Genomic DNA, 23,036 nt, shown 5'->3' with positions numbered 1-23,036 from the left:
ATGGGGGAAACTCTCTGCTCCTCTCCTTCAATCCAATGACAGTTACATCATTCAGGCGGCATCAAATGTTATTTTTTTGTATGTGTTAGAAACGGAGAAAGGGATGCGAGTTTCTAATGAGGCGGCAAAGAGATGGTGATTCTCAAATCATAGAACTAATAGACGCTGAAATATGGATGTAACAGTTAATGAAAACATGTTAGGTTAAATGCATCGTCACATTTTGATGTGCTTGGTAACTTATAGATCACAAATAACAGAGTCTAACTTGTTGAATGGGCCATTCTTTCCCAGCAACACCGTCTCCACCCACTCTCTACAGCCTGGTCTCCTCCTGTCAGCAACACAACAATGACGGCTCCGTGACCTACGGCTGTTTGGCGATGGACTACTCCCCAGAAATCACCAGCCTTACCTGGAAGAAAGATGGGCAGCTGATCACCACTGGAGTTAAGAAATACCCGTCAGTGAGAAACAAGAAGGGAACCTACACCCTGAGCAGCCAGTTAACCATCACCGAGTCAGAGGGGGGATGCAGCAAAATCAGCTGTGAGGTTCGACACAGCGGCTCAGACAAGAGCATTGGAATTCCATGTAAGTTTTGTGGAATCTGTGAGAAACAGATGCTTTGATTACTTTATTTACATCTTTGGTGATTACACATTTATGGTTCTCTGCATAGTTCTGATTCCTGCGCGAAATAGTGACCACAGAGAAACTGTTAAAATATAATTCGTCATTTTATTCGTTACAACATCTTCTTCAAGAAATGTCTAATTTGTGTTTCTTGAAGGCCCTCCACCTGTCAACACTCCAAATGTTCTCCTCACCGTGAGTTCCAATGAAGAAATCTCAAGACAGAAATTTGCAACCATGGTCTGTTCAATCAACGATTTCCAGCCAAAGTCAATGACGGTAAAGTGGCTGAAGAATGGACAACCCATGGGTTCAGGATTTGTCACCTCGCCCCCCTGTGAAGTGAACGGGAACTTCTCGGCGAGCAGTCGGCTGACAGTCTCCGCTCGGGAATGGTTCAGCAAAGCCGTCTATACCTGCCTGGTCACTCATCAAGAGGTCACCCAAAGTCGCAACATCACCGCGTCTGGTAAGAGACTCAAACAGAGGAAACAATAAATCATCCTGCACTCTGATGTTAATCCAAATCAGGAATTTACTGAAGTTAGTGCAAAGCACAGAATAACTTCTAATTTACTGCCATGTCGTTTGTGTTTCATTCTGATGTAAGAGCTGCATGAGGGTTGCTAATCATTCACGATTTTATGAATATAGAAATAAATGTATCCGTATAATTTGAAGTCATTTAGTGAGTGAGGTGAATGAATGAAATGAAAATCGCTTCTTGTCACAAGTAGGCTTCAAATGAAGTTACTGTGAAAAGCCCCGAGTCGCCACATTCCGGCGCCTGTTCGGGGAGGCTGGTATGGGAATTGGATCCGCGCTGGTGGCCTGCCTTGGTCTGCTTTAAAAGCCAGCTATTTTGCCCTGTGCTAAACCAGCCCCTGGGGTACTTGATGCCAGCTTTATCCTGAGACAGCTGATTATATTTGAGTCAGTGGGTGTCTCAAACACTTAACTGATAACAGCTCCGGGGGAAAGTGTTGGAAAGTTCATCCAACCTATTTATGGATCAGCCGCCAGTACTTCGTTCCTGAGATAAGGAATGGAATATTTGTATTGGGAATGCTGAAATACTGATTCGTTAGAATGATATCGGGGCTGACTGTATTTCACAATGAGAATAGTTTTCACAAACCAAACTGGTTTTCCATTGCTTACAGAAGATTAAAGGCGATCTTTAGAGGTTGATGTTTCTAAGTTGATTTATTCCCATGTAGAGTTCAGGCTGAATCCTGCTGCCCTGATTCTGAAGATCAAACTTGGGTTAATTTCCACTTTTTTCATTCGCAGATCCTTCCGGTTGCACTGATGCCTCAGTAACAATACTGCCACCACCAATAGAACAGGTCTTATTGGAGGCGACTGTAACCTTAACCTGCGTCATTTCGAAGGCTCCTTATGGAGTCAACGTGTCCTGGAGTGAAGCGAAGAAGCCGCTGAAATCAGAGATTGCCGACCAGCCTGGGGCAGATACTGAAAGCGTGGTCAGCAAATTAAACATCTCGACACAAGCCTGGCTGAGTGGTGCTGTGTTTGACTGTGTGGCGAGCCATCAGGACCTGCCAACTCCTTTAAGAATTTCAATCCACAAAAAAATAGGTGGGTAGAGAGATTGAAGCAATAAGTGAGTCATTGTGTCTATTTCTAGTGTCAGTGCAGCGGTCAGTATTTAGCATTCAGGGTATTTATGGTCCATTCTGATTGGGAATTCCACTAACTAAATACTCTGGGCGTTTAGAGTTTAAGGGGGAAATTGATATGCAGATGATCGAACAATGAATTGAAAGCAGTGATATTGGGTTTAGATGGAGCGAGACCATAGACCACAAGACTTAGGAACAGACATAGGCCATTGGGCCCATCAACACCGGTCCAGCCGGCAGTGAGGTCATGACTGATCTGATGTGATAATCTTCAACTCCTCTTTCCCGACTTATCCCCATATCTCTTGACGCCTTTACTGATTTAAAATATTTCTCTCTCAACCTTGAACATATTGAACAACCCAGAATCTACTGCCCCCGGGTTAAATAATTCCACAGCTTCACTACTCTCTGAGAGAGGAAGTCCACCTCATCTCTTTGTTAAATGGGAGAACCCTCACTTTGTGATCCTGCGCTCTGGTCCTAGACGCTCCCACAGGGGAAAACAACCTCCCAGCGTCTATCCTAAGAAGCTCCCTGAAAATCTTTCATGTCTCGATTAGGTCGCCTTCATTCTTCTAAACTCCAATCAGTACAGCCCAGCCTACTTACCCTCTCCCCATAAGAAAATCCCTCCATACTCGCGATCAACCTCGTGATCCTTCTCTGGACTGCCTTCAAAACCAATCTGTCTTCCGTAGATAAGGGCACCGAGACTATTCAAAGTATACCAGGTGTCGACTAACTAGTGCCTTGTATAGTTTTAGCCAGACTTCCCCATGTTTATATTCTATTTCCTTTGAAATAAATGTCAACATTCAATTTGTCTCCATATTACCTGCAGAACCTGCTTTGTGTGGTTTCTGCACGGGGCCCCCAATTCCCCCGTTACTTCAGCTTTATCCAGTATTTCTCCATCTAAATTTGTTCGGCACTGATTTCGCCTTCACGAGGCCGCGCTGACTCTGTTGATTATATTGAGTATTTCTAAATGCTCAGCGATTGGATCCGTTATAATGGACTCTAACCGTTTCCCACTGACAGATGTTAAGGTCACTGGCCGATAGTTACCTGTTTTTGTCTCCCTCCCTTTTGAATAAGGGTGTTACATTGGCAGTTTCCCAATCCTTTGGGAGTAAGGTGGGAGGGGCTTGGTGTGGAGCTTATACATCAGCACAGAACAGGCGGGCCGAATGGCCTGTTTCCCTGCTGTACACTTTCTGAAACTTTCAAATCCAATATCCGTAAATTCTCAGGGAAAAGGCTTGTGTCCGCCTCAGCTCCGAGCTGGGAAACCGGACAGATCCCAAAGTGGAAAATGGAAACCTTTAAAATCCAACACAAAACACATTTCTCTCACATCTAACCCGCGGTTCCAATGTCTCCCGAATTCCCCATTTTACTGACATCTATTGTACATCTTCTGCAGATCCCAATCCGCGGGAACCGTCCGTCTCTGTCCTCCTGCCCTCGGCTGAAGACGTCTCCGCTCAGAGATTCGTCTCCCTCAGCTGCTTAGTGAGAGGTTTCTCCCCCAGAGAGATCTTCGTCAAGTGGACCGTCAATGACAAGCCGGTGAATCCCGGGAACTACAAGAACACCGAGGTGATGGCGGAGAACGGCAATAGCTCCTTCTTCATGTACAGCCTGTTATCCATTGCAGCGGAGGAGTGGGCCAGCGGCGCTTCTTACTCCTGTGTGGTGGGACATGAAGCCATCCCCTTGAAGATCATCAACAGAACGGTTGATAAATCCAGCGGTAAACCGAGTTTTGTGAACATTTCCCTCGCTCTGATGGACACCGTTAATTCATGTCAATGAGAATCTATCAATTGCATTTCGAACTAAATTAAAAATAATAAAGTTTTTTTTCCTCTAATTGTGATTTAAATGCACAGCCGCTTAATTAATGGAGCTTCGACTTTGCTGATATTAGATCTGTTCAAGGAGACCAAGATTTCTACAGGTCTCAGCCCCAAGCCTGATACAACCAGAGCTCCGAGCTCAGATACACCCTGGGTCAGAGACAGAGTAAAATTCATTCATTGCAGTATTCACAAAATATATTCATTGACTTTCTTCTCGCTGAGGAGAAATCGGACAATTTCCCATTTCAGACAGACAAACACATCACATTTAGATCTCGGTGTTCCTGCTTCTCCCATTGCCCATCCCTTTAAAATTGATGTCAGCTTAAAATTGCTGCATCACACCCACTGGGAACTGAATTGAGAATCAAACAGAAACAAGGACCAACAATCGCCCATCACGGAGAGGGAAAAGAGAAATTGTTAATCCATTATATCTCCACCTCTCCTACAAAATCAGGAGGAGGGGCGTTAGTTAATCCACTGTCCCCCCCACCTCCCCAACAGAGACAGGAGGAGGGGCATTAGTTAATGCACTCAACTGCCACTTCCTCAAAAGAGAGAGGAAGGGGCATAAATTAATCCACTGCAACCACACTTCCCAAACAGAGAGGGGGAGGGGTTATAGTTAATCGACTGCACCCCCACTTCTCCAACAGAGAGTGGGGAATGGACGTTCGCTAATGCCCTGCACCCCAACTCCCTAACAAAGAGGAAGGGACTTAGTGAACCCACTATACCCCTCACTTCCACACCAAAGCATGGGGGCAGTAGTTAATCCAGTGTATCACCACGCCCCAACAAATAGTGGGGGAGGAGCATTAATTAACCCTGTACCCCCACTTTCCCACCAAAGAGCTGGGACATTAGTTAATTCACTGTACAGCCGCTTCCAACAAAGAGAGTGGGAGGGCCTAAATAAATGCACTGTCCGCCCACTTCCCCAACAGAGAGAGGGGGATGGGCATTATAAACCCATTTTACCTCCACTTTCCCGACCAAAAGAGAAGGAATGTGATGAGTGAACTCTCTGTATCTCCACCTCCTCAGCAGGGGGAACCCAAAGAGAATTTGTTCAGCTGGCCAGAGAGGGAGAGACTATTAAATCACTATCCACCTACTCCCCAAGCAGGGAATTTGGGAGTGGATGTGTCTCTACACTAAGGATTCAGTTACTGACATTACAAGATGGCTTGTAGCTTACTGGCTGAAGATTTTAAAAGCCCATCATGCTAAATATGTTCTTAAACTATCTATTCACGCAACATATTTTTCTTTAGCACCCTTGTTCCTCTTATCCATATGCGACAACTGATTTCCCAAAATCCAAATCCAGATGGTGATTGAATTCTCCCTGGGTTTTCACTGTTCTCTCCTGAGGCACTTCCTTGTATTTTTGCATTCTGTCAATGATGTCAGCTTGCACCTCACAGAAAACACATTTATAAGCAGAAAGTTCAACATATTCCACATCGGTACCAATAATACCCACAACTGGCAAAGCTACAGGCAGCTGATACAAATACACAGACAGATAAAGACACAAACACTAAACATACATGCACACGTACACACACCCACAACCATATACATGAGCACACATAGACACAAACACACACATAGATGTACACATAGAAACACATGCATACATATACACACAAACAAACAAAAATTTACAAACATGCACATAAACACAAACAAGCACACGTTTATGTACACAAAGACACTCGTGTACACACACACACAAATCCACACACACAAGCCGGCATGCACAAACATCCACATGTCCACACAGACACACAAATATGCAAACACAAACATATAAAACCATACATGCAGACTGACCCAAGAATATGAAACACAACTGTAAGCAATAACATATACATAATAGTAAAAATAAAGTTTATTGTCACAAGAAGGCTTACATTAACACTGCAAGAGGTTACTGTGAAAAAACCCTAGTCGCCACACTCTTGGCGCCTGTTCGGGTACACAGAGGGAAAATTTTGAATGTCCAAATTACCTCACAAGCACATCTTTCGGGACTTGTGGGAAGAAACCGGAGCACCGGACGAAACCCACACGGACACAGGGAGAACGTGCAGACTCCGCACAGACAGTAACCCAAGCCAGGAATCGAACCTGGGACTCTGGCGCTGTGAAGCAACAGTGCTAACCACTGTGCTACCGCGCCGCCCGTAATCGCACAATTTCACAATGACAGAAATATTTCCATTAAAACAGAGACAATAATCCACATTAACACACTAATGGGCACATGTAGTTACATATTAACAGATTCGTACACACGCTCATACAAACACACATGAATACACATGGAGGCGTCAATACACAGCAATAGATATAAACAAACATCAACGCACAAATAGCACTGCTGCCTCACAGCGCCAGAAACCCGGGTTCAATTCCAGCCTCGGGTGATTGTCCGTGTTGAGTTTCCACATTCTCCCGTGTCCGTGTTTCCTCCGCGTGCTCCAGTTTCCTCCCACAGTCCAAAGATGTGCAGGTTAGGTGGATTAGCCATGCTATATCACCCCTTCGCGCCCAAAACGTTAGGTGGTGTTACGAGGTTCTGGGGATAGGCAGGGCGTGCACCGTGCACCTCGGGAGGGTGTTCTTTCGGAGGGTCGGTGCAGACTCAATAGGCCGAATGGCCTCGTTCTCCACTGTAGGGATTATATGATGATGATTCTGTGATGAAATACGCGCATTGACACACACACACACAAACGCATTTATCCAGACACAAACATTAAGACACTGGCATGCATGTTGAACGCAAAAAGACACATTAACACATATATTACTAGACAGGAAAGTATAAACACATATTAACACAGGCAATAATATATAAACATAGATTTCAACACATACACATACAATATATCACTCATATATACACATTGACAGAAGACAAACAAAGTTCACACACAGGCGCTGACACACAAATACACAGACCAATACTCATTGACACGATGAACACACAGTGAACCTACACAGACATCTGGACACACAACAGGGGAGTAAATCAAAACACGGAATTTCGCATCGACACAGACACAAAAGCTAAGGAACAAACAGAAACGGCAGGCAATGGCGGCACGGTGGCATAGTGGTTAGCGCTGCTGCCTCACGCCACCATGGACCTGGGGTTGATCCCGCTCCTGGGTCCCTGTCCCAGTGGAGTTTTCACATTCTCCCCATGACCCGTGGGTCTCACCCCGACAACCCAAAGATGTGCAGGGTAGGTGGATTGGCCATGCTAAATTGCCCCTTAATTAGAAAAAAAAAGTTAAAGACATCAATTTCTGAGTGTCATGAACGCAACAGTAGATATGCAATGACAAATATATTAAAGAATGAATTAGCAGCTGGAGAAAATGAAACGAGAATATTAAAAATAAATCGTGGATTAATGAACAATCTGATTATACTTATTCGGCTCTATCTTCGTAGATACCACAGAACACACCTGGACTGAAGACGATGAGGATGATAACGGCAACATCTGGACAACCGCTTCCACATTCATCACCCTGTTCTTCCTGCGCATTTCCTACAGCGCTGCAGTCACTCTGGTGAAGGTGAGAAGATTCAATCCACTCACACTTCAAACTGACAGAAGCCGTTTCAAAAATCGCTAAATGTTTGATTGATTAAAAACTCTAACATCAATGTCCCAGATTATAAACATCTGCTTCATCATTTTCTCTCTCTTTTACAGATCAAGTGATCGGTTGACTTTTGGACGCTGTAGATTTTCCTCAGCTGTTTATTATGATCTGTGTGTGACACAAATACAATATTTCCTCTTGGTGCCTCTCACAGTAAAATTCTCTCAGTTTATTATTCTGCATCTGTAACTGAGACAATCTTGGACAGTATTTCTGTTTCCCAGTTTGAAATGTACGAGATAATTTTGGCTGTAATGTAATTGTAGCTAATAATTTCCCTCAATATCATGTCTAAATAAAGTAACTTATCTCGTTCCTTACTCATAACTTTGGCCTTCCCTTTACATTGAGCTCCTGTTCTCTCTTTCTGGTGTCTGTTACAGTTGTACATACATTTGGCAGCTCAGACGGTATGTGTTCTGTTCTCACTGTGACCCTCAATCGTTATGTTTCCTTTCGTCAACTTCAAAATAAACTTTTGTGTAATATTTTCTCTGAAATTTTAATAAATATTGAATGAAAAATGAAGAAAATAAGACTTGTCTGAACTCCTTTCTCTCAGGCCCATCGGCACCGCTCCATTTCCCCGATTACACAGTTTTCTCCCCTTTCCCAGACAGATATTTCTCACCAGTCCTGTCTGGGATGTGTCTGAACTCAAGGCCCCTCAGTGAAAGAGCCACTGCGCCACCAAGCGGCCCCTCCGGGTAAACACACCTTCACCTTTGCCTTTTTATGGTTAAACTCCAGAGACAGAATGATTGCACAGCTAAAGAATTCCACAGATTCACTGCGCTCTGAGAGAAGAAATGTCGCCTCATGTCTGTCTTAAATTTGAGACCCCTTACTTTGAGATTATGCCCTCTGGTCCTGGACTCTCCCACAAGAGGAAACATCCTCTCAGCATCTACCCTGTCAACCCCCCTGAGAATGCTTATGTCTCAAAAAGGTCACCTCTCATTCGTCTCAACTCCAATGAGTACAGGCCCAAACAACTCAACCTCTTCTAATCAGAAAATCTCTCCATATCATGGACTAACCTTTAGTTCATTGGATTAGGCCAGTTTTCAGAGGCTAGATTCACAGTATAAAAGTGATCCACCGACAGTGCAGACTTTGTTTGCACTGAGTGCTGAATTTGGTGCATTTGAGTGCTATAGTGAGAGTTTGGTGACTGAGGGAGTTGGGTGAGGAGGGAGTAAGGTGTTCCTTTCATTTTGTTTCCTACATTTCCTCAAAGAGTGAGAAGGGAGCCAGGAGTTTACAGAGAGTGCAACTGACTGGGAGCAGAGTCGGAGGGCGGAGGTCCAGTTGGTCCAGAGGGCAGCTATATTCTGTAAGGTAAGAGGGGATGGAGGCTAGGCCAGTTGCATGCTCCTCCTGTAGGATGTGGGTGGTGAGGGATACCACCAGTGTCCCCGCTGACTATACCTGCGGGAAGTGCACCCAACTCCAGCTCCTTGGAGACCGTGTTAGGGAACTGGAGCTGGAGCTGGATGAACTTCGGATCATCCGGGAGGCAGAGGGGGTTATAGAGAAGAGTTACAGGGAGGTAACCACACCCAAGGTACAGGACAAGAGTAGCTGGGTTACAGTCAGGGGAAAGGAAACAAACAGGCAGACAGTGCAGAGATCCCTCGTGGCCCTTCCCCTTCAAAACAAGTATACCGTTTTGGATGCTGTTGGGGGGGGATGACCTACCGGGGGAAAGCCCCAGCGGCCAGGTCTCTGGCACTGAGTCTGACTCTGGGGCTCAGAAGGGAAGGGGGAGAATGGAAAAGCAATAGTAATAGGAGATTCAATGATTAGGGGAATAGATAGAAGATTCTGTGGTCGCGAGCGAGACTCCCGGAAGGTATGTTGCCTCCTGGTTGCCAGGGCCAGGGATGTCTCGGATCGTGTCTTCAGGATCCTTAAGAGGGAGGGGGAGCAGCTAGAAGTCATGGTGCACATTGGTACCAACGACGTAGGTGGGAAAAGGGGTGTGGAGGTAATAAACAAGTTTAGGGAGTTAGGCTGGAAGTTAAAAGCCAGGACAGACAGAGTTGTCATCTCTGGTTTGATGCCGGTGCCACGTGATAGCGAGGCTAGGAATAGGGAGGGAGTGCAGTTGAACACATGGCTGCAGGAATGGTGTTTGAGGGAGGGCTTCAGGTATTTGGATAATTGGAGTGCATTCTGGGGAAGGTGGGACCTGTACAAGCAGGACGGGTTGCATCTGAACCAGAGGGGCACCAATATCCTGGGAGGGAGGTTTTCTAGTACACTTCGGGAGGGTTTAAACTAATTTGGCAGGGGAATGGGAACCGGATTTGTAGTCCAGCAACTAAGTTAGACGATATTCAGGACGGGAAAACGTGTAGTGAGGCAGTGGGGAAGGGAACACTGACAAAGGAGAGTACTTGCAGGCACGGAAATGGGTTGAAGTGTATATACGTAAACGCAAGAAGCATCAGGAATAAGGTGGGTGAACGCCAGGCATGGATCGGTACTTGGGACTACGATGTGGTGGCCATCACGGAAACTTGGATAGAAATGGTTGTTGGAGGTCCCTGGTTATAGATGTTTCAATAAGATTCGGGAGGGTGGTAAAAGAGGTGGGGGGGGGGGGGGGCATTGTTAATTAGAGATAGTATAACAGCTGCAGAAAGGCAGTTCGAGGAGTATCTACCTACTGAGGTAGTATGGGTTGAAGTCAGAAATAGGAAAGGAGCAGTCACCTTGTTGGGAGTTTTCTATAGGCCCCCCAATAGTAGCAGAGATGTGGAGGAACAGATTGGGAAACAAATTTTGGAAAGGTGCAGAAGTCACAGGGTAGTAGGCATGGGTGACTTCAACTTCCCAAACATTGAGTGGAAACTCTTTAGATCAAATAGTTTGGATGGAGTGGTGTTTGTGCAGTGTGTCTAGGAAGCTTTTCTAACACAGTATGTAGATTGTCCGACCAGAGGGGAGGCCATATTGCCGCCGTCTGCTCCATGAACCCTTTTAGTTCCTTTGCCATCGCTGGCACCCTGCCCGTTTTCGAGCTTGACCGGTCCAAGCCAGGGCCAATAACTATGTTGAAGTCCCCTCCTATGACCAAAATGTGTGAGTCCAGGTCCGGTATCTTCCCCAGCATCCTCTTTATAAACTTCACATCATCCCAATTTGGCACGTACACATATACTAATACCACCTGCATCCCCTCCAGTTTCCCACGGACCATAATGTACCGATCTCCCACATCTGAAATTATTCTACCCGCCTCAAACACCACCCGTTTATTGATCAGGATCGCGACCCCCTCCAGTCTCTGTGTCTAGACCCGATTGAAAGACCAGACTGACCCAGCCTTTCCTCCATCTAATCTGATCAGTTACTCTAAGGTGCATCTCCTGCAACATTACCACGTCTGCCTTCAGTCCCCTAAGATGCGCGAACACATGTGCCCTCTTGACCGGCCCATTTAACCCTCAAACATTCCAGGTGATCAGTCTCGTGGGAGGACTCATTGCCCCACCCACCCTTTCAACGATCAGCCATCCCCTTTTATGGGCCCACCTGCAGCCCATGCTCCACGACAGCCTCCGCCCCCAACCTCCTCTCTGTCCCTTAGCCCAAATCCCTCCTTCGTCAGCAGAACATTCACCCCCTCCCTCCCCCTAGTAACAACACTCTGTAACCCAAACCCTTTAATAAACCGAACATATGCACCCCCCCCCCCATTGCGCTTCCGTGAGCAAGCCCGCCCAGCTCGCTTGGTGGCCCCCATCCCTGGCGCTGGATTGTCTCCCACCTATTGTTCCCTCACCACCCTCCCCTCACTCATACAAATAAACTCCAACATCATACAATCCCCACACAATTGCCCAATAGAAAACACCAAAATCTCCATCCCCCAACAGTGCAAATGAAAACCTTAACTCACTCAGCTCTACCGCTGGTCCCAAATCAATGCAAAATGCATTACAAAGAGCTTCCAGAAAACGAGAAATAAGAAACTTTTTTTAAAAAAAGAACAGAAACACCAAAAAAAAACATGAACATTGCAGCAAAGTTCAAAAGTTCTCGGTCCACCACCAGTCCTTTCCTTTTCGCGAAGTCCAGCACGTCCTCAGGTGATTCAAAATAAAAGTGCTGCTCCTCACGCATGACCCAAAGATGGACCGGAGACAACAGTTTGAACTTCACCTTTTTCTTAAAAAGGATTGACCTGATCTGGTTGAAGCCTGCTCTTCTCCTGGCCACCTCCACACTCAGGTCCTGATAGATCCGCAGGATACTGTTATCCCACTTACAGCTCCGCGTCTGCTTGGCCCATTGTAGAATGCGCTCCTTATCCAAGTACCTGTGGAATCTCACGACCATTGCCCTCAGGGGGTTTCCCATTCACGGCTTCTTCGCGAGCGCTCTGTGAGCCCTGTCCACCTCCAAGGGTCGGGGGAATGCCCCATCCCCCAGCAGCTTCTCAAACATGTCCGTGATGTATGCCCCAGCGTCCGCTCCTTCAGACCCCTCCGGGAGCCCAACAATTCTCAATTTCTGCCGGCAAGACCTATTCTCTTGGTCCTCCACCTTCTCCAGGGACTTCTTCTGCTGGTCTCTCAGCATCCCCACCTCCAACTCCACCGCAGTTTGATGTTCCTCCTGCTCAGCCAGTGCCTTCTCTACCTTCTGGATCGCCCAATCTTGGGCGTCCAATCTAAGCTCCAGCCGCTCAATTGACTCTTTTATCGGGTCCAAGCTGTCCAGTTTCTGCTTAGCAAAGCCTTCCTGAATAACTTGCATCAGCTGCTCCAGAGACTGCTGGGTCGACAAACCAGAGGTCCGGTCATCCGCTATGCTGTCTCCTGCTGCAGCTTCAGCCCAAGCGTTCTCTGACTTTCTGTTTCTGCCTTGATGAGCACGTCTAGTCCTTCTCTCCATGCACCAATGTGGGAATTCAGTACACAATTGCCTCTGTCATCAGTTTTACAATTCGAGTCCGGTAGAAAATTGGGGGAAAAGGCCCAAAATGCTGACTCGAGTGGGAGCCAGCAAATGTGTGACTTACTCCTTCATAGCCACCACCAGAAGTCCTCTTCTTCCCGCTGTTACCAGACTCCTAAACAACCATCTTATGGACTGACCTAATTGACACTACACCTCTGTATGCTTCATCCGATGCCGGTGCTTACATAGTTACATTGTGTACCTTGTGTTGCCCTATTATGTATTTTCTTTTATTCCCATTTCTTTTCATGTACTTAATGATCTGTTGAGATGCTCACAGAAAAATACTTTTCATTGTATCTCGGTACACGTGACAATAAACAAATCCAATCCAATCCAACCCAATGATCAGTTGAATCCTCGTCCACACACAGAGCACGTGTACAGTCTTTCCTTGCTGTCAATGGTGTGGTGTTCTTTCAGGCTGTGAAACTGGTTAAATCTCTTTCCACAGTTAGTTCACTGGAACTTTCTCGCTCGGGTATGTGCTGTGTGTGTGTCGGTGCTTTTCCAGTCACACTGATATTTGAAATCTTTGCCCACAGACAGAACAGACAAACACATTGAAAGTTTGTGCTTTTTAGGTCGTAATGAATTGAGTGACACCGTCAGATCTCAATATGATGTTTGGTTCGAGTTGCCCAGCTGCCAAACCTCCCGTTCTAATGCTCTGAAAAAGAGGTTTCCAAAAATGAGCACTGTATGAATAGGATAGAAATTCACAACAGATCATTCTAGTTTCTATCGAACCTTCTTTCCTCTGTTGCTTTCCCCAAGCATGTGGTCCAGTCACACAAAAAGAACAAAATCAGCTAGAAGTCCCAACCAAAGTGTAGGGAACCTTCCTAACTGAACCAGAATATTGTTCCCAGTGTCTCTGAAACAGCTGTCCGCTGAGGTGTGGTTGTGGAAGGTGTCAAGCATTCCGGTGGATACCGCATGCTCCCTCTGAGGAGCCACTGGGAATAGACAAAACCACGCAACACAGTCGGCAGCCAGAGTAACCACCCACCCACCTCCAAGGTCCTCACCCAGCTACAATTCACTGTTTTAACCAGGCCCAAGGTTAGATTCAAGATCTTACGCTCAGCACAAGGATACTAGATATTATAGACTGTAAGATCCACAAACTCTGCCAAGATAGCTGCAATTTAACAGGTTATTATGGACATTAAACTGTGGGCAATATTCGATTCTGTGACCAATAATTAGTTAAACACGGACCTGAATAAGGAAACTTAGAGCCACCTGTGAAGTTTAAATGTCTCGATGTGTCAGTATGAACCAGCATTTGAGGAATATGAAATCACGGCACTGTTAGTCTCCAAGTGCCGTATTGAACACCGGAGAATGAGCTCGAATTGGGGCAGAGATAAGCGTGAGTGAGCATCGTAAACTGCTATTGTATCGGAGTGTTCTGGGTCTCAGAGTTTTAACCCTGCAGTTAATTGTCAGGGATGCAGTATAATAAACCCCGAACAAAGCAAATGTGTGTGTGAGAAGCATCTGAAGCAGCTGAACCAGCAGAGCTGAATGTCTCCCAGTGCAGCCACAGTACTGAACTTATTCCAGCTTCCAAGCCCACCTGAGAACCAACCTCCTGGCTATTCATCGACAAGAAGCTTCAGAGCCTCATGAGAATTATTTGTTTCTAAAAACCCTTGACTCCAACTAAAGGACCAGCTCAACAAGAAGACCACAGACCTGCAGCAATATAAAGATTGCAGTCGACATTCCATTTTCATCATTACAGCTTCAACTTGACTTGTACCTAATTTCTGTGTATGTGTCAGTGAGTGTGAAATAGACGAGAGACTGAGATTTTCAAACGTCCAGGAAATAGTGTGATAATAAATAACCTCCTTTCCTTTAAAAAATCACCAGTAAGCTTGCTGCTGAAAGTATTTTAAATGAAGAAATATCACTCTGAGGGGAAGAAAATATCACACAAACATCCTGATAATGAACTGGAAAGGACCACGAAATGTAATCAAACGCTGTATAACCCCCTTCAGGTAGCTATATAGAGGCTGCAGCTTCTCACACTAAATGTATCCGTGATCCATAGACACCTCCAGGCTACAAAGATCAGCTGGATCCTGGGAGTAGGTGAAACTTATTTAAAACCTGTTTCACTGCAATATTCTCACCGGCACTAGGACCCGGCTGGGAACAGAAACCCACTAGTTGTTGCGTCACCAAGACGCCAGCGCATGCGCTCTGTTTCCCCAAGATGGCGTCTGTGAACCAGGGCCTGGTCCCGGGAGAGAGAGCTGACCGGCGGTGATGTGACCTGAGGATCACCGCACCTCAGGCAAGGGGCCAGGTTGGGAAGGCGGTGCCTTCAGGAATAACTGGGAAGGTGATGTTTGGTCAGTTGCTGCAGTCTGTGTAGTGAAGGTGCTGTCACAGTGGTGTGAGGTGAGGAAGTACAGGATTATCACCCAGCAATGATCAATTAAGGGGAATGTAAATCCAGCTCAGGCTGCTTTCAGATTGGAAAGGGAGCGAAAGTGTGTCCTTGGAGCTGGTGAATGTTGTGGCTTTGGCAGTTTCTCTATAAACTCCTTCTCAATCTCCCTCCCTCTCCCACCTCTATCTTTAGAATCATAGAGTTTTACAGCACGGAAAGAGGCCCTTCGGCCCATTCATAATCTTTATCATTAGTGTCACAAGTAGGCTGACATTAACACTGCAATGAAGTTACTATTAAAATCCTGTAGTCGCCACATTCCGGCGCCTGTTCGGGTACACAGAGGGAGAATTCAGCATGTCCAATTCACCTTACAAGCTCATCTTTTGGGACTTGTGGGTGGAAACTGGAGCATGCTGAGGAAACCCGCGCAGACACAGGGAGAACGTGCAGACTCCACACAGACAGTGAACCAAGCTCGGAATCGAACCCGGGTCCCTGGTGCTGTGAAGCAGCAGTGCTAACCACTCTGCTACCCTGCCATTATTAGATTACTAGCTCTGGATGAATTGTATCCCAGGATGCTGTGGGAGGCGAGGGAGAGAATGCAGCGGCTCTGATCCAAAGTTTTAACCACAAATACGCCTGTTTTTGCAAAAATTTAGACATTTAAGGTGTGATCTAATTGAAGTATTTGAGCTATTAACAGGGAACGACAGGGTCGATGAAGATAAACTATTTCCACTGGTTGGAGATTCTAAAACTCGGGATCATTGTCTAAAAATAAGGGCTAGACCGCTCAGTACAGGTGTCAGGAAGAAATTCTTCATACGCAGGGTGGCAGAGGTTTGGAACTCTCTCCCACAAACAGCAGGTGAAACTGGATCAGTTGTTAAGTTTAAATCTGAGGTAGAGTTTTGTTAAGCAAAGATATTAATGGATATGGAGTTAGGTCACAGATCAGCCTGATCTCACTAAATGGCGTACAGACTCGAGAGGCTGAATGGCCTACTCCTGTCCCTATGTGTATTTCTGTGATTCTGAAATTCAGACAATATTATGACAGGGAAAGAATCCGGATTAGAACCTGAGTTAGTCCGAGCTGCAAATCATCCCTCCATGGATTTAATGAAGGCCAAGGCAATAGTTGGATTGTTGAACGACTTGATGGAGTTGTTGGATACCATTTTTCGGGTTGCAGGATAAAGCCTGACATAATTCACTCACCACAGCCCTGAGCTGCCTTTGAACTTCATCAAAGCTTCGATGCTTCGTTTGTGTTGCTGCCGAAAAGTCCTGGAAGAAGTAAATCCTCACTCCTTCCTGGGCCAGGTGCTACCTCGCCGTTCCCTCTCCAGGACATTCTTTCAAGTTGTGGAAGTGAATGATTACAGGCCTGGGATGAAAACTATCCCTCCGCCTCAAAGACCGATGCACCGTTTCTAATTTGAAACGCCCAGGCTTCACATCCAACTTGAGAAAACGTGGCAGTCGATCCTCGCAGAACCTAACGGGAGCCTTACCCTCCACACTGAATGGACAGAAAAAAACAGCATTCATGGGCAGCACGGTAGCACAGTTGCTTCACAGCTCTAGGGTCACAGGTTCGATTCACGGCTTGGGTCACTGTCTGTCTGGAATCTGCACATTCTCCCCGTGTCTGCGTAGGTTTATTCCGGGTGCTCCAGTTTCCTCCCACAGTCCAAAGATGTGCAGGTTAGGTGGATTGGCCATGATAAATTGCCCTTAGTGCCCAAATAAAAGGTTAGGTGGGATTACTGGGTTACAGGGATGGGGTATGGGCTTGGATGGGGTCCTGTTTCCAAGGTGCAGACTCGATGGGCCGAGTAGCCTCCTTCTACACTGTAAATTCTATGATGACCATTGGACAGACCGACGACTCGGATGTTCTTTCTCCGACCCTCAGTCCTCCAGGACCTCCGCCACGCCACTCGGCTGGTTTTCAAAGGATTGAATTATTGTCTCCGTCGAGTAGGCATCTTACTGAATGTTCAGGATTCTCTCCTCCGGATCATCGAGCATCTTCATGGCGTTTTGGAGCTGGGCCTTATGAGCTCACAGATATTGAGTCAGCACACTCAGCCTCTGGTCAGTAACACGGATAATTTTGGTAGTCATCATTTTTGCCGCCTCCCAGAGAGCCCCGGAGAGGGCGGGGTCGAGAGACCTCCCAAGGGTCAGGCCGCCATGTTGAAAAGGCGGCTCCATTCCCGCTGAATCCACCTGCGCTGTTTATCAACGGATTTCACTTTTACTGGCATAATCCTACCAATCCGAACCCTGAAGTCTTCCAGAGACATGGTAACAAATATGAATTCAAGGATTAGGTAGATGAGTGCCAGGCTATCAGGATCAGTGACAGGTTTGAGGTGAGCGGCACTAGAACCTGCGGAATAGCAGCTCCCGCACCCGTATCAAATACCAGACACCCCGGCACAGACATATTTCTGATTCAGGATGTCAAGTGTTATGCGGAACTGGCAGGTAAATGGAGAGAAAGCTGAGATGAGGAGGGATTTCTTTATTTGAGGATGTGGTGAAGCTTTGGAATTCCCTCCCTCAGAGCATTCTGGAGATTCAGTCATCAAGTATTTTCAAGACACAGACTGATAGGTTTCAAGATATTGAAGATGTCGAGGGACTTGGGGATAGTGTGGGGAAAACGGTGCTGAGGTAGATCGGCAAATGATCCCATTGAATGGTTCAGGCTTGATGGGCCGAATGGCCAACTGCAGCTCATATTTGTTGTGATCTCCTGGACAGGAAGTTGTGAGCTTGGATCTGTCAATCAACATGAATCAGCACCTTCAGGAGAATAGGGAGGGTGAATATTAGAGTCAGCAGAGTGAGAATGGAGGGAGAATGTTTACAACTTTAGGGGAATAAGAAAGGAAAAAATATGCCACCAAAACTAGAATTGTCCATTCTGAGTTTCTATCCTGTATTGACAGTCATGACTTTTGTAAATTGTTTTTACAGGATATTAGACGAGGAGGAATTACAGACAGAAATCTCAATAGTCAAGTCTCGGTGTGACAGAGTCACTCGATTCCTTACAACCTGAATATGTACAGAACAAAGAAATGTACAGCACAGGAACAGGCCCTTCGGCCCTCCAAGCCCGTGCTTGACCTTTGAATCTAGAAGAAATGTTTGTCTGATCTGTTGGCTTCTATAGATTTGAAACATCAATGTGACTGGAAAAGCACCGAGACCCACACAACACACACCCGAGTGAGAGTGTTCCAGTGAACTGACTGTGGAAAGAGCTTTAACCAGTTACACAGCCTGAACAAACATCATACCATTTACAGCAGGTAAAGACCGTCCCCGTGTTGTGTGTGTGGTCAAGGATTCAGCTGATCATCCACCCAGGAGAGACACGAGGAGACCCAAAACATGGAGAAACCGTGGAAATGTGCGGACTGTGGGAAGGGATTCAAAGCCCCATCAGAGCTGGGAACTCATCGACGCAGTCACACTGGGGAGAGGCCGTTCACCTGCTCCCAGTGTGAGAAAGGATTCACTCAGTTATCTCACCTGCAGTCACATCAGCGAGTTCACACTGGGGAGAGGCCGTTCATCTGTTCCCAGTGTGAGAAAGGATTCACTCAGTTATCTCACCTGCAGTCACACCAGCGAGTTCACACTGGGAAGAGGCCATTCACCTGCTCTGAGTGTAGGAAGGGATTCAGCGATTCAGCCAACCTGCGGAGACACCAGCGAGTTCACACTGGGGAGAGGCCATTCACCTGCTCTCAGTGTGGGAAGGGATTTACTCAATTATCCACCCTGCAGTCACACCAGCGAGTTCACACTGGGGAGAGGCCATTCGCCTGTTCTCAGTGTGGGAAGGGATTCATTGATTCATCAAGCCTGCAGAGACACCAGCGAGCTCTCACTGGGGAGAGGCCATTCAGCTGCTCTCAGTGTGGGAAAGGATTCACTCGGTCATCCACCCTGCAGAGACATCAGCAAATTCACACTGGGGAGAGGCCATTCACCTGCTCTCAGTGTGGGAAGGCATTCACTCTGTTACCTCACCTGCAGAGACACCAGCGAGTTCACACTGGGGAGAGGCCATTCACCTGCTCTCAGTGTGGAAAGGGATTCACTCAGTTATCTCATCTGCGGAGACACCAGCGAGTTCACACTGGAGAGACGCCATCCACCTCTCAATGTGCGATGGGATTGCATACTTCATCGCACCTGCTGTGACGCCAACAATTTCACAATTGATTATGGGGTTGGATTCTGCTGTTATTGTTTCTGCTCTACACCCAGGACTGCATTTTGGTCATTCTGACAGGTGGTCAGTGGGGATGGTTGGAGGGTTCCTTTCTGCTGTACTGGCCGGTCTCACTACTTTGGCTCCAGTGGGCTGATGCTGTTTGAGCCTTGTTGCTAATTCCTGGCTTCAAATTGCACAAGGATCTCGGAGTGAAAGGGTGTTTGGAAGTTGAAGATATTTAGTTTCCATTTCTTTTTGGAACTTTCGAACCAGGCCACGTTGTCTTGGAGATGGGCCCTGGTGGTTACGTGGTTCTTTTGTTTAAGTTATCTGAGTGTTCCTCATCGAAGAAAACTATCAGGCTTTGAGGAGGAAGTTGTCCGATGTGGACTGGGAAAATGATTGGTGCAGGGAATACTTAATATTTAAAGAATTATTACATATTTATCAGGGGTCGGTTTGCTCAGTTGGCTGGACTACTGTTTGTGATGCAGAGCAAGGCCAACAGTGAGGATTCAACTCCCGTACTGGCTGAGTTTATTCATGAAGGCCCCACCTTCTCAACCAGGCCCCTCGCCTGAGGTTTGCTGACCCTCAGGTTAAATTGAGGAATTGAACTAAAGAAAAGAGCATTAGACTGGGATGACCAGTTAGAATAGTGCATTATGGACATTAATTCAGGTTGCAGGGAGTGAACAAAGAGATGGGCAAAGCATGGCGAGAGGGGGAGGGGTGGCTATCAGGACTGGCTCTTTGCACAAAGGATGCTGGGAGGCAGAGGCCCAGAGGCAGGAAAGGAATGTGTAATGAGCCTATCAGAATCAGTGGCAGTTAGATTATATGACCAGGTCAAGGAAAGGGCCTATCGGAATCTTGTATTCGTGTATGTGGCACGTGATGCTGCATGAATGTATATGAGACCACATGTATGTGTTGCCTCCCTTTGTCTCACTCGCTCTGGGAGTTTCAAGAGACATGGGTCTCCTGCCTTCATCAGAGGGAGCGTAAGCTTGCAAGCTATTTGAAATAAACTAAAGGAATTTCAGCGAGGAGAGAAGCCGATGGTCCTCTGGGATTTTTGTGACTTTTATTTCACATATATACAACAAATATAGATTTATTTAAGGAATAAAAATCAAACAGGAAAAGTGATGCAACCGTGGCTAACAAGAAAAGTTAAAGATTCCATTAGATCAATGGAAGAGGCTCATAACGTGGTCAAAATAGTGGTAACCTGAGGATTGGGAAATGTTTTACAATTCAGCAAAGGAGGACCAATAAACTGATAAAGAGCAATAGAATATGAGGGCAAACTGGGGAGAAACATAAAAACCGACTGGTGAAGCTTCTATAGATATGTAAAAAGGAAAAGATTGTCAAAGACAAATGTGGGTCCATTCCAGGCAGATACAGGACAGTTCATAATAGGGAATGAGGAAATGGCAGAGAAACTAAGCAATGTGTGTCTGATTTCACAGAGGAAGATGCAAAAATTTCACCAAAACACGAGCGAACCAAGCGACAAGTGAGCACGAGGGACAGAAAGAGATGAGAATTAGTGAAAAGTGGTACTGGAGAAATGAATGGGGTTGGAAGCGAATAAATGCCCAATACCTGATGATCAATATCCCAGAGTGTTGAACGAGGTGGCTGTAGAGATCGCTATTCCTCATTCCTCACTATAATCGTGCAGTTCGACTTTAGATTGCAAACCTTTGGTACGGTAGCACAGTGGTTAGCACTGGTGCTTCACAGCGCCAGGGTCCCAGGTTCAATTCCCACTTGGGCCACTGTTGTACAGAGTCTGCACGTTCTCCCCATGTCTGCGTGGGTTACCTCCGGGTGCTCCGGTTTCCTCCCACAAGTCCCGAAAGATGTGCTTGTTAGATGAATTTAGACATCCTGAATTCTCCCTCAGTGTACCCGAACAGGCGCCGGACTGTGGCGACTAGGGGCTTTTCACAGTATCTTCATTGCAGTGTTAATGTAAGGCTACTTGTGACAATAATAAAGATTATTATTATTAAAAAAGAGCAAAGTTCTATGTGTAGGTTAAAGTAGCTTCTAGTTTGTTTGTTTGTTGCATTAAAAGTCATAAAACTTGAAGTCCCGTCGTGTGATCCTTTTAATTTGTTGACTGGGAATTCGATTTTTTTTCAAGAAGTTGCTGACCTTTATGGGGGTCGTAATCCACAAATTCGGACTTCTGGTTTGAGCCTCTGGCACCTTTCTGTCTTTATTGCTCGTGTCAGTGACAGCTGAGGGCTGAATTTAGCTGAGAATAAAGGGGCCTGTTCACTAATAGAGACAGGAAGGTGCTGGAGGCCTGACTGGGAAATGAATCTCCAACTAATCAGGAGCGAGGGTGACGGGCTGACGGTGATGCGACCCCCAGGGTTCAGTGCCCCCGTGTCCAAAGTCACGGGAACAGGGTACAGAGGAGCCGCAGGGAAACCATTTGGGACCAGAACATTGTGACCATCCTGTTACTCTGGTTGTCTTTCATCCTCAAGTAATTTTCTGTTACTTTTTTTAACCGTGTTCTGTTTCGGCAATAAACTTTTAACAGGAAAATATTTGAATTTGTTGGACTTCTCCTGATTACATTTTTCACTTTCCGTAAAGTGGGTGAGAGGGGTTGGCAGGCTCTTTAACAGAAAGTGAGTCCCTCTAAGGTAATTGGCAAAGGGGCCAGAGGGGGAGAGGAGATTTGATTTTTCTTTTGATACATTGTTTGAAAATGAAAATGGGGTTCAGGGAATCAATCGTGATTGACTAATTTATCAAGGTTCTCTGAGGAAGTAACAAGGGATGTCAATAAAGGGGAACCTGTAGATGTGCTTTATCTGGATTTCCAGAAGGTATTTCCCATTGTGCCACATCAAAGGTTATTGCACAAAATAAGCTCATTGTGTGTGTGTGGGGGGGGGGGGGGGGACATATCAGCATGGATAGAGGATTGGTTAGCTAACAGGAAGCAGACAGTAGGTATAAATGGGTCATTTCTGGGTGGGTAAGGTGTGACAAATGGAATGGCACCAGGATCAGTGCTGGGCTCCCAACCATTTACAATCTGTACGAATGTGTTGGATGACGGGATTGAATGTATGACTCGTACAGGAAGGGAAGTAATATGTGAAGTAGATTTAAGGAGGCTGCAAAGGACGCGAGAGAGTCACCCAAGGCCGTTATCGAACCTGGGTCCCTGGCACTGCGAGGCAGCAGTGCTAACCACTGTGCTCCCATGTCGCCCCTTCGACTGAACCTTTACTGTGGCTGGGTCAAACTCCTGGAATTCCCTCTCGAAAAGCACAGTGGGTGTCCCAACACCACACCGACAGCAGCAGTTCAAGAAGACAGCTCACCACCTTCTCAAGGACAATTAGGGATGGGCAATAAATGTTGGTGAAGATTTTGTAATCTGTGCTGAGGAGGGAGACCGGTCACCATTTTTTAAGGTGGGGGAGATCCTCCCTCTTTGGCAGCAGGGTAATGGTGGCATCTCCCCAGTCGCGAGACTTTTCCCCCAGGACCCCTGCGTCGTCGCTCCCC

At 46.3% G+C, this 23,036-nt stretch overlaps 1 protein-coding gene and 1 gene segment (V, D, J or C); both read left to right on the top strand.

Annotated features, from left to right (window-relative positions):
* Window positions 1-272: 272 nt before the first annotated feature.
* Window positions 273-4,161, top strand: LOC140418805 (Ig heavy chain C region-like). The segment is given in 4 exon segments: window positions 273-594; window positions 794-1,105; window positions 1,930-2,238; window positions 3,712-4,161. Coding segments are annotated over 4 exon segments (1,332 nt in total).
* Window positions 4,162-15,047: 10,886 nt separating this feature from the next.
* On the top strand, window positions 15,048-21,590 carry LOC140418804 (uncharacterized). 3 transcript variants are annotated; one of them, XM_072502416.1, is made up of 2 exons: window positions 15,048-15,133; window positions 18,233-21,590. In XM_072502416.1, exon 2 carries the CDS (start codon window positions 18,653-18,655, stop codon window positions 19,469-19,471), a length of 819 nt encoding a protein of 272 aa, XP_072358517.1. In that variant the 5' UTR covers window positions 15,048-15,133; window positions 18,233-18,652; the 3' UTR covers window positions 19,472-21,590. The 3 variants fall into 3 exon arrangements, with proteins under 3 accessions (XP_072358517.1, XP_072358516.1, XP_072358515.1); XM_072502415.1 differs by having other exon boundaries at window positions 15,061-15,181; XM_072502414.1 differs by having other exon boundaries at window positions 15,061-15,240.
* The last annotated feature ends 1,446 nt before the right edge of the window (window positions 21,591-23,036 follow it).

The sequence above is a fragment of the Scyliorhinus torazame genome, chromosome 5 (assembly GCF_047496885.1).
Source record: "Scyliorhinus torazame isolate Kashiwa2021f chromosome 5, sScyTor2.1, whole genome shotgun sequence".
NCBI classification, from domain to species: domain Eukaryota; kingdom Metazoa; phylum Chordata; class Chondrichthyes; order Carcharhiniformes; family Scyliorhinidae; genus Scyliorhinus; species Scyliorhinus torazame.
The sequence above is the reverse complement of the archived record's forward strand: the minus strand, read 5'-3'. Positions and strand labels throughout refer to the sequence as shown.